The 15,983-nt window shown below is 47.8% G+C and overlaps 1 protein-coding gene across 1 annotated transcript in view; it reads right to left on the bottom strand.

The window, feature by feature from the left end:
* Positions 1-15,983, bottom strand: part of LOC105828451 (putative transcription factor SOX-15) — a 29,196-nt gene that overhangs the window by 12,858 nt on the left and 355 nt on the right. The window contains exons 2-3 of the mRNA XM_028191392.2: positions 7,013-7,199; positions 5,885-6,158 (exon numbers count right to left, since the gene is read on the bottom strand). Of these exons, the coding sequence (XP_028047193.2) occupies positions 5,885-6,158; positions 7,013-7,199 (461 nt within the window). The remainder of the gene's footprint in view (positions 1-5,884; positions 6,159-7,012; positions 7,200-15,983) is intronic.

The following is a 15,983-nucleotide window of genomic DNA, read 5'->3' as shown; positions in this document are numbered from 1 at the left end:
CTTCGATGGAACACGCGTTCCAGTACACGTCCGCCGGCTCGTTCGTTCGCCCCTCATTTTATTATGTATGCGCAATTATTGGCCCCGATCTTGTCTCGGGGTTCGTTATGTTGCTTCGCCTACTACGGCTAGAGCGAGGAGGTTTTACTCCTCTGCTTACATGCTTTGTGCGTAATGCCCTCGTACGAAAGCGACTTTTGTCGGTACGTACGATCGATCGGATGCGAACGTGCATAAAGAGGTTTCGCTCGGAAAGGGGGAGCAAGAGAGAGAGAGAGAGAGAGGGAGAAAGAGAGATTCAACCGGGTGCAGCATTAGCGCCGGACTTGGTCGGCGAATGCCTGAGAGAAGTGTATACAACCACGATTACGCGCCAAATTTTTTTAAATACCTCCTCTCGCAACGTAACACGGACGTGGGGCCGCGTACGCCCGTGCCTGCGCCAAACCGATCTGCGCGATCGTGCCGATCGCCGAACAACTTTACTAGTCGATGATTGCCAGATTGATGATGATGGTGGCGGTTTAAATGCGCCCGATCGAAACGAGTTTACTAATGCGCGCGTGTGCGCGCGGATGGTATAGAGAAACAAATGAGTTTCGTGATCGTACGAGAGGCCGATCTTGTCTCGGATTAATCGAGCATCGCCGTAGAAAAACGAACAAGCTTCTCCGCGGGTCGAGCGCAGCGGAGAGAAGAGGAGGGAGAGAGACAGAGGGAGAGATGGGAAGACGGGGCATAACAAGGATAAACAAGTTTAATTGAAGGCGCAGAATCCAACTTCATTATCAAATTGAATTCAAAGATGAAGAAAGAAACTACTTTCCTGCGTAAATTTATTCTCGATGCGGGACGAGAAATAAGACCGCGAACGATTCTGTTACACGCAGCATGATTCGCGAAAAATTCACATTAAAAATTGTAATTGTTGGTTCAACGAGTTACAAGTTCATAGACGGTTGTATTTTTTTTTTATCCGTATGCTTTGATGAAAATACACGCGCAATTGTCAATTTTCGCGAAGGCAAATATGACGCCGTTAGACTCCAGCTTTACAATTTAACAATAAAAGCGAGTTGTGCCTGTATCAATCGGATACTTGCGATATTCTCGCCCGTGCGTAAAGTTACCAAACGTTATTCAATCTACCATGTTCGCCGTGTCGAAATCTCTCTCTCGCTCGATGATCCATTTTTCCGTACAATGGCGTATCAGCCGATCGAGACCTATATATCCACGCTGCATTTAGCCGTGCAGCAGGATGTAGGCTGCCACCTTAGAGATCGGCCCGACCTCTCCTCTCTTTCTCTCCTCTATGAATATTTTTACGAAAACGCAATTTACAGAGTGGGCAGAGCCCGATTCCAGTCTCAGAAGTTCATCCACCGTGCAGCCGAGGTGCTATTGTTCCGAGAGCGAACCCAGAGACGGGGAGGAGAGGAGAAGCGGAACGGAGGCCGAGGAAGAAGGGAGGATGGGGCATCGGGAGAGTGATACGTATATGCATTGTAACGTATGCGGAGAAAAGTGGGCCTTTCCCTCGGAGTTCAAACCGACTTCTTACGCACTTCCACGCGCGCGCGTCTGTTTAATTTCAATCGACTGCCAATCTTTCCCCGATCTATCCCGCCTCGCGGCGATACGAAAGGTCACCGCGGCCTGGCACGGCTTATTACGCTTTTGTTGTAGCCTAATAATGTATTTATATCGAGGAGGCTTGAACGTTTTTCGTGCGCTGGAAAACACGCGCGATTTCGTTAGGGGGGGTAAGTACCGATCGGTATCGTCCTCGCGAAAGTTTTTCTTTGTTTTCTTTTTTTCTTTTTTCCAGTTTCAGCCCGAATGTGCAATAATATCGGGCGTCGACTCTCTTGGGATCTTGAGAAGTTTTCGGAGAAAGGCTTTAGGAACGACGCGCGAAACGACTGGTATATACCTGCACGGCTAATAATTTTCAATCGGCGCACCGTCCCTTAAATCGACCGACGGAGGTTCGACGTTATCGGCCCTTCCGCGGCGGGCACCATTATAGTGAGATACCGTACACGCCGATCCGTCGTTTAAGGACCGCGAACGGAAGGCGGCCCGGTACTTTACGAGAGGACAAGTATCCACCTCTCGCGGCAGAGGAGAATGTACAGAGTGTCTCTCTCTTTCGTTCTTCGATTTGGAACAGTAAAACAGAAGGATCTTGCAACTTCAACGAAAATTATTGTGTGTAAAAAATAACTGAGATAGAAGAATAATTAACAAATACTGTGATATGTATATGTATTGCGCCTAAATCAGTTTAGCTGATAGAAGCAGAATTTTCAAAGTCTACACGTGACGGCCAAAATTTTAGCGGATACAAAAATAGGCGATACATTTTGGTTGTGATATCAAGAAATCTGTCTATATCAGCCAAAAATTTGTTTAGGCGAATAGCGTCTCGTTGACAAAAATTTCGACTGGATCCCTTAGCTTCTAACGACGTACAGCCGAGTAGAGATTGGATTTTCAAAAACAACAAAAAAAAAAACCAAAACGAGAAGCCAGATTCCGTCAAGCGTTTACAACTCCAAGATTAAGTCGATCGATTTCCTCTCGCATTTCGAAGGATGAGCCTGTCGTCAGGTTTGTCGCGTTTTTAGCGATCTCTCTCTCTCCTTTTCTCTCGCAGGCGGGAGGGGACATCTCGTATATACGCGTGTCGCCCGTTACACGGAGGGAGAGAGGGAAGTAATCGGAGGTACTAAACAACGATACGGCGCTGGCAGTTAGAGTCCTGTATCCCCGGCGCGCTGTCGTACAACACGCGCCCCGTATTATTTGCGGGCTGCCACATTTGTCGTAGGTGGTCCAGCACACGGCGCAGTGGCGTCGCGCCATTCGGCGTTTATATCTCGCGTATAAAACGCGACGCGTGTCCCGCGCGAAGCCGATCCTGCGGATAAACCGCCGTTATCCCGCTAATTAACGCCGGATTTAACGGAGACGTGTCGCCGGTCCCCGCGAGGATCGCACGGGCGATTTGGGCGCGCGAACGCGCCGATTTCTAACGCCCCGACAGTAGAGGTGGAGATCTATCGATGCGCTATCGATAATTATCGATAGTTTTAAGTATCAAAAATTATCGACAGTATTTTTGCAACCATCGATAGCTTTCGATGGTTTGTTTAATTTTTTATTGCCACTATAAATGCTATTACAAGACAAGTTTTGATAATGATAGAAGCAGAAAAGCAGAATGTACACGCAGAAAAACGAATCGTTACCGAAATGTGTCTTTAAAATGAGAACAGCTAATGTCGTTTCTGCCGAAGCTAAATTTATTAGTTCTTAAAATTTAGCGGTCGCAGCAAAAAATACTTGCTGCTAGAATCAAATGGTGTTTAGCTGAAATATTTTGATAAAGTTTTTTAATTTTTACGATCCAAATGTAATATAATGTATAATTCTATGTAAACAAATATAATAAAAACAAATTTTTTTCCATTAAAATTTTTTGTAAAATATAATCAAATCATAAATTTTTATTTTAACCACATTCCTTTCAATTTTATTAATGTCCCTAAAAACTTACAAATACATTCAAACATTTTAAAAAATTCTGTATTTATACGAAATAATTATAACTTAATTAATTCTATAAACGCGTTATATAATAATACACAAGATACGCTTTGCAAATATATTTTATATTATCGAAAACTATCGATAATTATCGATAGTTAGACATCGAACAATCGGTAATTATCGATAGTCGTACAGTTCTCCACCTTTATCCGACAGAGCTCCGGCGGCGGGATCATCATCGAGGGCGGGCTAACGGTGCGAACGGGGCGAGCGATTAATAAAGATGCGCAGGCACGCGTGTCACCGGATATAAGGTGCCCACACGGCCCCCATCGGCGTATATCGTGCGTTGCGTGCTCCGACACCGACAACAGCGACAGCGACTCTCTCTCGCGCGCGCGCGTGCGCGCACACGTACGGACCAGCCGCCGACGCAAAACACGCTCGCACGCGCGCGCTCCGTTGCACGCGCGTGTATTCGGGCTCGCGCGCGGACGGACGAGCTAACGGACGTATACGTACGGATACGACGGGACGGATGGACGGATCGACACACAGCACGCGCATGAATATGTAGGATGTCTGGAGAGGAAAAAAAAAAGAGAAGACGGAGGGAAAGAGTGAGAGGGGGGGGAGGGGAGGCGGCGAAAGACCCGGCTTGCATAGTAATCGGAGCCGCGTCATGCCAATAACATCGCGCCGATCGCCTAATGTTTGATCGATAAACCCGGCGGAGTTTTCCTTGCTCTGCGCGCCGATAACTCCGGGCGCGCGGCGAGGGAAGGAGGAAGCAGGGCAGGAGGGGAGGAGAGATTGGTGATTTACGGGTTTGCTCGTCGTCGCGGGACGACAGGGACGAGTGCGGGAGACAAAGAGAGTGGCGCGGGGGCGCGCGGGGGAAGCACGTGTGCACGCACGCAGCGCACACGCGCGAGTGTAAACACGCTACGCCTCGCCAGCAGGGCGCTGGAAATGGGCAAGCGGGTGAGGTAAAGAGGCAGGTAGGTAGGAGTGGAGAAGAAGTTTACAATTTTCTGCACGACGGCCGCCCGAGCGTTCAAATGCCAATAACGTTGCGGATGCCAATTGCCGATAATTCAAGGTGTACCTGCCCACGATAACGCGCGCGAAAAAAGGGAGAGAGAGAGAGAGAGAGCCGATCGGCGCTGACAGATCGTTAGGTACCGGATGATGGGCTCTCGGTTTTAACAGGGAGAGACACGCCAAGGATGACGGAGGGAGAAAGAAAGAGAGAGAGAGAGAGAGAGAGAGAAGAAAAAGGAAAGAATCGCAAGACCGTCCGCAAAGCTCTCTGGCTTTCGTGAAATTAACGATTCGTCACCGACTAAGCTGTGACTACTCGCCTTTCTCATCCCTTCCGAACGTCTGTATCATGTCGTTTCGGCGAGACGTCGAGCGATAAGAGAACGGGACAATTTCCCGTATCTCAATCGTGGATCACGCGATACGAGACGAGGCGAGATCGCGAATTGCATTCGCGGCGACTCTGGCGATTCGGCGGCAAGAGGCGATCGCGTTGACGAGTATTTTTTTCCCCCCTCCCTCGTTCGAGGGCTGCGATCCCCGGGGGAGAGCTCTCACCTTTCTCCTCGCGTTGTTGGAGAGAAGATCCAGCTATACGCCGCTAATGCGTAATTGGATTAATTCTACATTTTCGCCCGACGCCTGCAATTAATCTAATGATAACGCGCGCCGCGCGCAGCGTCTCCTTTTTTTCCCCTGCTTTCTTATTCCCAGAGTCGGTTTCCCGGCAGAAAAACCATTTTTTCCCGCGAGCAGCGTTAACATTGTTTCCGCGTACGTGTATTTTTTTTCTTTTTTTTTTTTAAAGAGCCGAGAGGTTGTAATCGCGCACCTCCCCGTCCCCGCCGTATCCGGAACCATTTTCCTATAACGAGGTAACCTCGATGCGCCTAATTACGTTTTAAAAGATACAATGTTTTTTTAATAAATCGCCCGATCTCTTTAACATAGAAAACCGAATACATTAACCGGTTATGATTTCCAGCGCCGTAAATGAATCGTGAGAATCCTATTCTCTGAGAAACTCAAGTAGCATTTATTCTCTTTTATACCTTATTAATAGGCCGGAATCGAGTTAAGCAGACAATTAATACATGTAAATGAGGAAGTTTCTAAACAATACTCTTTCATCTCGCGTGCTGCGTTTAACGTCTCGTCGATCACGCGAATCCCGGTTGACCAACGGGGACGTCGTCGTCGCGGAAACGGCAACAAGCAAGCCTCCGCGAGCGAGGAGGGGAATAAAAAAAAAAGGGAGAAGTGTTTCGTGTTGCGCACTCACCGAGCATCTTGCTGAGATCGGCGTTGTGGAGATCGGGATTCTCGTCGGCCAATTTCTTCCGCTCGACCTTCGCCCAGACCATGAACGCGTTCATCGGGCGACGTATCCGTTGCTCCTTGAGGCTCCTCTGGGCGGTGCCGCCGCCGGGATGGCACATCTTCACTCCCGCGGGAATCGGCGAGATGCCCGGCTGGTATTCCAGCGACGGGCCGGAGGCGAGCCAGGGCATGTCCTCGAGCCGCTGCTGCGCCGGCCCGGTCAGCATGCTCGGTATCTGGTTTCAGGAAACGGAAAGGCGTTCCATGAAATGTATATTACCCTCGCGGTGGACGTTTAATTACTCCGGGGACGCGTTTCGCGAAACATTAAAATGATCCCCGCATCCACGAATCCTACACGGAGAGAATTTTCTCTGAAAAATTATCCTGAAAATCGTGGTAATTATGCGACAACGTAAACCTTGAAAAATTTTACCATACTTTTAACAAAATTTACTAAAATTTTAATAAAATTTGATTAAATTTTAATAAAATTTATTACACTTCTAACAAAATTTACTAAAACTTTGCCAGATTTTATTAAAATTTTAGTAAATTTGATCAAAAGTCTAGTAAAATTCTTCAAGGTTTACGTTGTCTCACAATTACCACGATTTTCAGGATAATTTTTAAGAGAAAATTCTTTCCGCGTAAGCGCAAAGGGAAGAAGTCATTTGGCCGGGGAGTAATCGAGACGTTAGAGACGTGCCGAACGGTAGCGATTTATTATTTGGCCGAAGAGGCGCCGACAACCGCGTCGTCAAGACGCCGCGTGACAACTAAGTGACAAGACGAAACGTGGGACTCAATGAGCCGATCGCGTTCGCGTATCGGGGATACGATTTCGCTATCGTTCCCTCCGGCTGCCATTGTTTTGCTCGCGCGCGGCGACTTTGTACTCGCGGATAGTCATATGTACGCGCGAGGTTTGCCGCGAACGCGTTTTCACGTAGGTGTGTTTACAACTCCCGCCGGGCGCGGGAATGTAATACGTGGATAGCGCGGGCAACACGGGGATCTATTTCAGGGAACGAGACAGACTATACGGACGGGAAATTCCGCGCCGCGATCGTGCGGGCCCGCGCCGTACCGAGATGATTTGGGTGTCGATGGGCATCGAGCTGTCGTTGCCGTCGATGCCGGAGTCGATGTCGTAGGCCCTCGACGTCGGGGTCGCGTACAGCGAGGAATGGAGCGCCAGGAGCCCGGGGGAGCCGCCGTAACCGCTCACCGCCGGTGGTGGTGTCACCTCACCCCTGTCATAATTGTCCAGCATCCTGAAAAACAAAGTCGAAAGAAAATCGCATGTAGAATCCATAATTCCATCGTTCCACCGCGTCCCTCCAATTTTCTCTTAAAATTTACCCTCAAATCCTGGTAATTGTGGGACAATGTGCGACCTCGAGAAATTTTACTATACTTTTTAGTAAAATTTACTATATTTTTAGTAAATTTTATTGAAGGTGTATTATGTTTTACTATACTTTTAGTAAATTTTACAAAAAAGTGTAGTAAAATTCTTCGAGGTCACACATTATCCTACAATTACCACGATTTTGAGGACAAATTTTAGGAGAAAATTCTCTCCGTGTACCGAGCCAAAATGAACATGTCGTACAACAGCGGACACCAATTCAATAATCGTCCGGCCCGGTTCAAATGGCTCGTTGATCGTCGAACGGCGGGGTGTTGCAATCGCGATTCGCCGGGGGAAACGAACGAACCGCGGCGATAAGCCGACGGACTCCTCGAGGAAGTTCCCCGATCGATTCGAATCGGCACTAACCGGCATTCCCGACGATCGCGCGGCTGCGCCCAGCGCGCGGTAATTGACTCCGTGGCCGTTTTCTCCCCGTTGTCTCTCCTCTCGAGCGAGTGAAATCCCGCCGCGCCGGGTCGCTCTCGTGCCGGCGCGGCCGATTGATCTGTCAACCGCACCGTTAGGAAAAAGAGTTGATCGACATGAATGAATCCATTCAAGGCCACTTAATGGAATTCCCACGATTGTCCTTAAGGCATTATGCGACCGTGCGCCGGGTATAATAGTACGAACAGCTGTCTGTCGCGCGAGCGAGCGCGCGCGTGCTCGCGACACACGTTTTCGCAGCTACACACACACACACACACACACACACAGTGTCCTAGACAAACCGCGTCGGACGTCGTACGTAATGCACACGTACACGGTATTCCGCGAATGTGTGCGCGATACTTGCGCGCGAATGTTCCATATAATGGCCATTGTTTCATTCGGCGTTCGGCGAGATGCTACGACGCACGTCGGTCAAAAAAAAAGAAAGAAAGAAAGAAAGAAAACTATCCGGCATTTTCATTCAATAAACCTTATGCTGATTAGGCGCGCGCGTTTTTGTCACCCTTTATACCAGGAAGAAACACATAATCTAAGAAAGAGAGAGAGAGAGAGAGAGAGAGAGAGAGTCACGTTCCGTTGCTGATAAAACCGAAGTATATCGTATCGGGTACGGTCCGATACGAATCGCGGCTTAGCGAAGAGAACCGCGGTTTCACGTTGCGATTAAATAGATCGAGAATTACTCGAGGAAACTTTTCTGATATTTCCCGAAATCCTAATGGACGGGCTCTCGAGGTGAGAGCTGGGTGAGCTGTAGGTCTAGCGATTTTAACGAAACGACAAGATATTATAGGTTCATACACGTGCGATCTTATTTCCGTTGTGCGTAAAACGTGCTTCGTGTTTCGTTTCAGCGATATTTCTCGGATGGGCGATTTTCTAACAAACGAACAGGCCTGCACGCGGATCCCATTAACCGCGCATGAACCCGTTGGTTCTTGCCAACGTTGTGCGGGATCATTTGAAATCTACTGTCTACACGGTTCATTGACAACATTCTCCGTGATTTCCAGCAGACGTTTTCCGACACCAACACCCAGACACGACAAGAGGATAACAAGATCGAGGGGATGATTGCAGGCTTGGAACACGATAGAGGTCTTTATGCTGCACGAATCATCCACGAAGTAAACAGGCATGGATATAAAACGGGAATGGCTGTAGCTTCAAGAAATTAAGGCGACATCAATGTTAACAGGAACTTACTTCACTATTTCAAGTGCTAAATAATATCTAAAGAGAGCACTTGAAAGAGTGAAGTAAGTTCCTATTAACATTGATTTCAATGATACAACCATTCCCGTTTCATATTCATGCCTGTTTACTTCGTGGATGATTCGTGCAACGTAAGGAAAGTCCAACACGTTTCTCCACGTTACGGATTCTGCCACAATGTAACGTTTTCACATGTCGTAGAAAAGAAGAAAATTAAATATCCGCGCCTCTAGCAGGAATGAAGCTTCTCTCGTTTGCTGATTATCCTTCGCGGAAAAGCTCGTATTATACTCGGCGTCGAGATACGATACGAAATTAAAAGCCATTAAAGAGCCCGCGGCCATAGGATTCCTCCGGGTTTCGTTCGGCTGCGCGTCGGCGCAGCTGCACGCGCCACCCACGCGTACGATAGGTACGCCACTGCCTTCAGCATTGTTTCTTTAATGATTCATGCCGGGGTGACTGCACCAGGAGTAGAGGAAGCAGTCTCCAACCGCGAATGCAATGAGCCGCGCGCTTCGTTTCGAAAATATTAATTCGCCAGGGAGTCATCGTCGCGCGCGCGCGCGTTAAACGTCGCGTCCTTTGTCGAACAATTGGTGGGTGGTTGGTCCCCCGGCTCGCGGATCCAAGATACGGGAGAATGTCCGCGACAACGTCGCCAATGACAGCGGAACGTAATTAATTAACGGAATCCGCGGTTGCGTTAATTCGCGCGCGCGACGCGGCATGAAACGCGCGAGCGATGTTGATGTTTACTACCCGTGGCGAGGCGCGCTTGTACAACCACGCGTTTAATCGAAGTCGGCGCGCGGAGCTTTTGCCGACTGCCGGCGAAGGGGACGAATTTTAAGTTCCCCCGGGTGGTGCGAGTGCCATGCCCGGGAAGGAGGCCGCGAGGTTGGCGAGTTTGGCAATGCGTGTCAAGGAAAAGCGACAGTTATCCTTCCACACGCCTGAGAGAGAGATAGATAGATAGATAGATAGATAGAGAGAGAGAGAGAGAGAGAGAGAGAGAGCCACTGGGCAGACCTGGCACACGCACGCACGTCAGAGTCGGCCGAGCAGGGAGACAAAGAACACAACAGCCGTAGCGGCGATCCCCCAAATCGGCATGTCCGTTGAGCCTCATGAATCTCCGTCGCGGCTCCTCTCTTCTTCGCGGGGGAAAAGGAGATGGGAGGGCAGGGAGGGAAAAGCACCGGTATATGTCCTGTGCACGGTTCGGCACGCAGCGCAAACGGACGGCGACGCCGGCGACCGGGTCGCTCGGGCATCCGAGTTCCCTTCGTCATTCCAGTCGTCAACGACACACTTGTTCCACGGTTAAAATTATTCTTCCCCCTCCTACCGTTGGCTAGAGAGAAAGAGAGAGAGAGTTTTGTATCGCCGATGCATTTTTATTCAAATAATCGCACCGATCGAACACACCCTTGCATTGCCCGACGACGAGGCGACGACGAGATCTCGCGCGCGCCGCGTATGTAAAAGCGGCGGAACGACGCGTGGGCGGGAAATCGATCTGTATTCGCGTCGATACACGAAAACGCACGTGATCGGCGCCACGCAGAACGACCGGGACGAAAGAGCGAGCGAGAAATTTTGGCCGTCGACGTTAATAATAACGTTTACGGAACATCGGTGTACAGATAAATCGAGTGGATCTTTATCGACGGTGCGCGCGAGTCCTCGTTCTCGCATGAGGAGACTGTAATTTTATATAAGCCCCTGATTAAACTTTCAAATCGAATGGCCAATGCGGTTCAGTTGGTAAGCGGAAGTGACGACCCCAGCCGCTCACCTCTGCACTACTAACGCTCCGGCGCGTTTCAGATTTGAGAACGAAGAAAGCGCATCCCCGAAACCTTTACGACGTTGTTTAAGGCTGCGGAACGGACGCCGCGAACTCCGTCCGTCCGTCCGTCCGCCCGTCCGTCCGTCCGCCCGTCCGCTGTATCCCGTCGTATATACCCTTCTCTGACCTCCGAGAGAGCTCCAACTCGGCGGAGAGCCATTACGTACGACTTCCTGCGACCGAGTAAGGAAGAATCGAAGATTTCTACACAACGGCAAACCATCCTCACGCGGGAGGAAGAAGAGAGGTGTCCGCGCGCGAGCGCGCGATACCACGCGGAGATATAACGTCGAGCGAACGAAAAATTCCCAGGCTAGCTACGGGGACGAGGCACGGGAGAGGCGGCCGCCGCCTCCTGCCTCGCCGCGGTGGTGTACGGTTGCGTTAATTGCGGAACTTGTGTGTCGTGGCGAACTCTCGTGGCACGTAACGGTTCATAAAAATCCCACGGAGGTATTTCTCCGATTCGAGGCGCCTTTTTCGACCTGGCGCGGAGTTTCCTCCGCCCGGGGGGGGGAGGGGGAGGGGGAAAACCGAGAGCGATTTTTCTGGCGATGAATCCGACGACGTGACCCACCGACGTTGGCCAGCCAGTGCTGCGGAATGACACGCGGAATGAACGCGCGGAATTATTATAGCGTGCTTCGTGACGATCTGCTCGAAATGTATGTTTGAAGTGTTTTCTTAACGAAGCGCACCCGCGGGAAGCCAATATCCGGTATTTGTCATACCGGGACAGCACCTTAATTCGCTAATCCGCGCGGCCATTGTTTGCGACGATGCAAATTTACGTGGCTGCAAATGAGCCTCGATTCATCGATACGTCGTCGCCCCCACGTCGTCGCCGTCGCCGTCGTCGTCGTCGTCACGCGCGTTTGACGCACCGCGCGCGGGTTTACGACCGGCTCGTCTACCGAGGTAAATCTGCGAAAAATACGAAAACCGCGCGGGGCCGACATTCAAATTATATTAGCGCCGATATGAATCTATTATCTCGGCGATCTCTCTCTTTCTCTCTTTGCACGGTAAAATATTCGTGTAAAATAATTGGAATAGTTGTAAATTTTCTCGTGTTTCTACAATTTTGCAGTATACAAGTAAGAATAATTTAATTTGTAATAAATTTGCTTACAGTGTATACACAAGTGTGAAAAAACAAATCACGAAATTATTGCAAAATTTATATACACTACACAGAAAAAAGGGATATTGTTATTTTGACAATATACCTTTAGTTTCAAAATGAAAATCTTGAAATAAGATTATATTGCGTTAAATACAAAAAATTTACTTGAATGAAGATTTATTTTTAGATTTTATATAGTTTAATCAAAAAAATTATATTCTTATTATTTAAGAATAATTTTCTTGAATGGAAATGAAAAAATGTTGAATAGAAAATACTGTTCATATCAAAGATTATAATTTTTTTAGAATAAAATTATCAAAATAATATTATATTTTTGAAATGGCGATTATAGTATTGAAATAAGGCTGTAATATTGTTGAAATTTAAGATTTTCAAATTCTTCTAAGAAGATTATATATCGTTGCGTATATATGAAACAATGAACGCGTTCATATAAATTATAAGAGTTAATTTGACACTTGCTTTTTTTCTGTGCAGACACCACAGACGCGCGCCTCGCGCGCGCTACTTAACTTTTTGTTTTTTACTCTTTAAAACTAAATTACAACGATAATTGTATTGATAACCGCCTATATAAATTTGACAGGTGTCAAAATGCAATTGCAATGACAGCTACTCTCGCAACACGAAGTAAGCACAGCGAGAGAACCAATCGGCATCGCGGAAAAGCGACAATAAATTTCAAGAGATGCGAGCAATCGACTTTACATGCGTTTTTTCAGATAGGAAAAAAATTACATACGCATAAAAATTTACAACTATTATAGCGCATAAATTTACAACTATTATTACACAAATTTTTTTTACAGTGTGTATTCGGTCTACAGCAGGGGTTCCCAACCAGGGATCCGCGAGAATTAAATTAAGGTCCACGAAATAAAGTCACATTGATTTTCAATTAAGAGTTCTCTATTATAAAAATATATTTAAATATTATTCTAAGTTTAATGTGTTAACTAGTTAAAAGTTATGATGAAAATTTATTTTCAAATTCTCGGAATGCTTATTTGGAACCTTGGAGTCCCTGCATCGAACAAAAAGAGCCCTAGTGGTCCCTGGTCAAGGAAAGGTTGGGAACCACTGGTCTACAGAAACAATGGCGATGGCATTTAAAACGGAAGGACCCCGGATAATGGATTCGAATCACTCGATCGAATAATACAGACAAACACGATCAACCGCGGATTCGTACGGTCCTGTCCGCGCGCGACAAAATCGTACACGCTCGAAATAATTATAACTAACATCTCCGATCCATAATTAACTACCAGTCATTGCTTAATCGTCAAGTCACCAATCTGAGTCACGCCGCAATCGTGCATGGATTGCAAGGTTGTCCGTCGGCGACACGCACGTTCAGGGGTCAAACGTGACGTCACCGATTAATCGTGCCTATCGATCTCGCGTTTCGTTCAGGCGCAGCGGGAACGAAAAAAAAATTAATTAAAAATAATCCTCCGAGCGGAAAATCCGAAACAATTCCGAGAGAGAAAGAGAGAGAGAGAGAGAGAAAAAACAGACGGCAATTTTCTCTCCGCGAAGAGCCGCGACGACGTTCAGGTATTTCCAGTACGACCGCGGGTACCGAGAAAAACCGAGGCGTACACCTGTGTGCCACGGTGTGGCGTGGCGTATCGTTCGCAGAACTATTGACGTTTCGTCGTTATAATCGATGTTTGCAAATTGAGCTTGCCCCCGGCTCGATCGACCGTCGCCAAGCGAGCGCGCGCGCATCACGATATTAATTCGCGTCATAATTTATGCGGAGATCGGCGACAAATGCGAAGCAAACACTTGGATTTGATACTTCGATGATTGATATTATCACCGCGGGTGGAAGAGAGATTTGCGAGGGAGCGATTGGATATAGACGTGCATTTACACACTGAGGGGAGGGGGCGGATGCTGGTTTCAAATAAATATTTCTTTGAATAGTACTAATAACATATATTTTATGGAAAATCAATAATATTGATTTGAAACAAGTAATACTTTCTGTTATTTAGAAAATATTACTTGTTTGAAATAAATATTATTGATTTTCTCTGAAAAATTACCCTGAAAATCGTGGTAACTGTGAGACTGTAAACCTTGAACAATCTTACCATACTTTTAACAAAATTTACGAAAATTTAATAAAATTTGGCAAAGTTTTAGTAAATTTTATCAAAAGTATAGTAAAATTGTTCAAGGTTTACGTTGTCCCACAATTATCACGATTTTCAGGGTAATTTTTCAGAGAAAATTCTTTCGGCGCAGCATTTTTTTTTCTCAGTGCATCCTTTTGAAGAGAAACCTCGACTGACCGAAACTCCACGAATAAATTGATTCGCAAATTGACGCTTACGGACCGGGTAGGACGTTACGTCGACGTTTCGCGTAAAAAAGAAAAAAGAGAAAAAACTTACAGGAACCTCTAATATGCGTGCGTGCGTGCGTGCGCTCGTATGAAATAACGTGACGTGGTACGCGATCCGTGCGACGGCTGGGAGCAACGGATGGGAACCGGGCGGAACCATGTTAATGGAGCTGATTTTCGTCGTCGGAGGAAACGGTCGAAAGATCCGCGCCGCGTTGCGGTTACCTCTGGACACGAAATCCTTTTTTGGTGCCGCGCCTGTATACTCGACGCGCTAGTAAATTTAGATCAACAAGCCCGAGTTAAAGGTACTCCATTGAGAAATAAATATCGTTTTTTAAACACGCGTTTCTTTTTTTTTTTTTTAAAGGAATCACGCACCGAACTTTTTTTCTTCCTCCTCTCGCATCTCGCGTCTTCGGTTTCGTGCCGAGTTCGACCTCGTCGCGTCGTCGTTTCGCAAACGCGCGGTCGAGAAGCGACGAATGCTAAACGCAAGGTTTCCCTCCGCCATCCCGCTCCCCCTCCCCCGCGAGTGTACATCGTCGTAAGAGGGCAACGAGCAAATAAGACTGCGGGCAAACGAGATAAGAAATAGCTGAAATTATACGATACGTTAGAAACGCATGCCGCGGCCGGCAGCGCGCATGCTATTTTCCCAACCTTCTCCTTAGCAGTCCCAAAGACGGAGGAGAGAAAAAGAGAAAGAGAGAGAGAGAGAGAGATAGAGATGGAAAGAGTGAGAGCCACCTTTTATCCTCTTTGCTTTCGCAGTACGACGTAATGATAGTGAAACATTGAATCTCGAGCGTAAACTGCAATTTAATGGATTTCCAACACACTAACGTCCCGAAGACATACACGGTGGGGGAGGGGGGGAAAAGAAGAGGTAAGAAAATTTAGAAAGGAGGGAAACGCGCGCGCGCGTCGATCCCTCGGCGAGAGGGTTGAGGGAGAAACGCATATCGCGCGTCGCCTCGCGTATACATCGCCCTCCTCCTCGTTCACTCTCGGGACTCGCGCGGGGGATCGGCGATTGGCGATTATGTTAACCAAACACGCGCGGTACCCGCCCCAGCAATTTGCCTGGGGATCATCTTCCCCTAATCGCCGCGCTAATAACAGGATTACGGGGGTCCTGACCGCGCGCTACGTATACTTATCCCTAATTCGCCGTATCGTTATTAATATATACGATACAATTGAGAACGGGGCCCGGGCGACTCCCTCACTCTCTCTCTCTCTCTCTCTCCCCCCTCCCCCCTCACCCTCTCCCCTCTCCCCTTCCTCGATAAGCCCCGCGATATGTGCATATACGTACGGTATACGTACACGTACGAGGAGATCCCGTCCAACGCGCGTCCCGAATCGCCGAAATGCGGGCTTGGTTCCTTTACTCAAGTGAATCCTTCTACGACGTGTTTTATTTTTCGACGTGGAAAGCGACGAAGCGCGAGTCGACGAAAAGTGCGAGACTCGCCTAACGAAGGTGCGACGCCGCCGGCCGATCCGATCGTTCCTCGTCAAATTTATTGCACCGCCGCCGTGGCGCGCGGATATTCATGAAATAAATATGAGAGAAAGAGAGGAAAAAGAGAGAGAGAGAGAG

Source organism: Monomorium pharaonis, chromosome 7 (genome assembly GCF_013373865.1).
Source record: "Monomorium pharaonis isolate MP-MQ-018 chromosome 7, ASM1337386v2, whole genome shotgun sequence".
Lineage (NCBI taxonomy): Eukaryota > Metazoa > Arthropoda > Insecta > Hymenoptera > Formicidae > Monomorium > Monomorium pharaonis.
The sequence above is the reverse complement of the archived record's forward strand: the minus strand, read 5'-3'. Positions and strand labels throughout refer to the sequence as shown.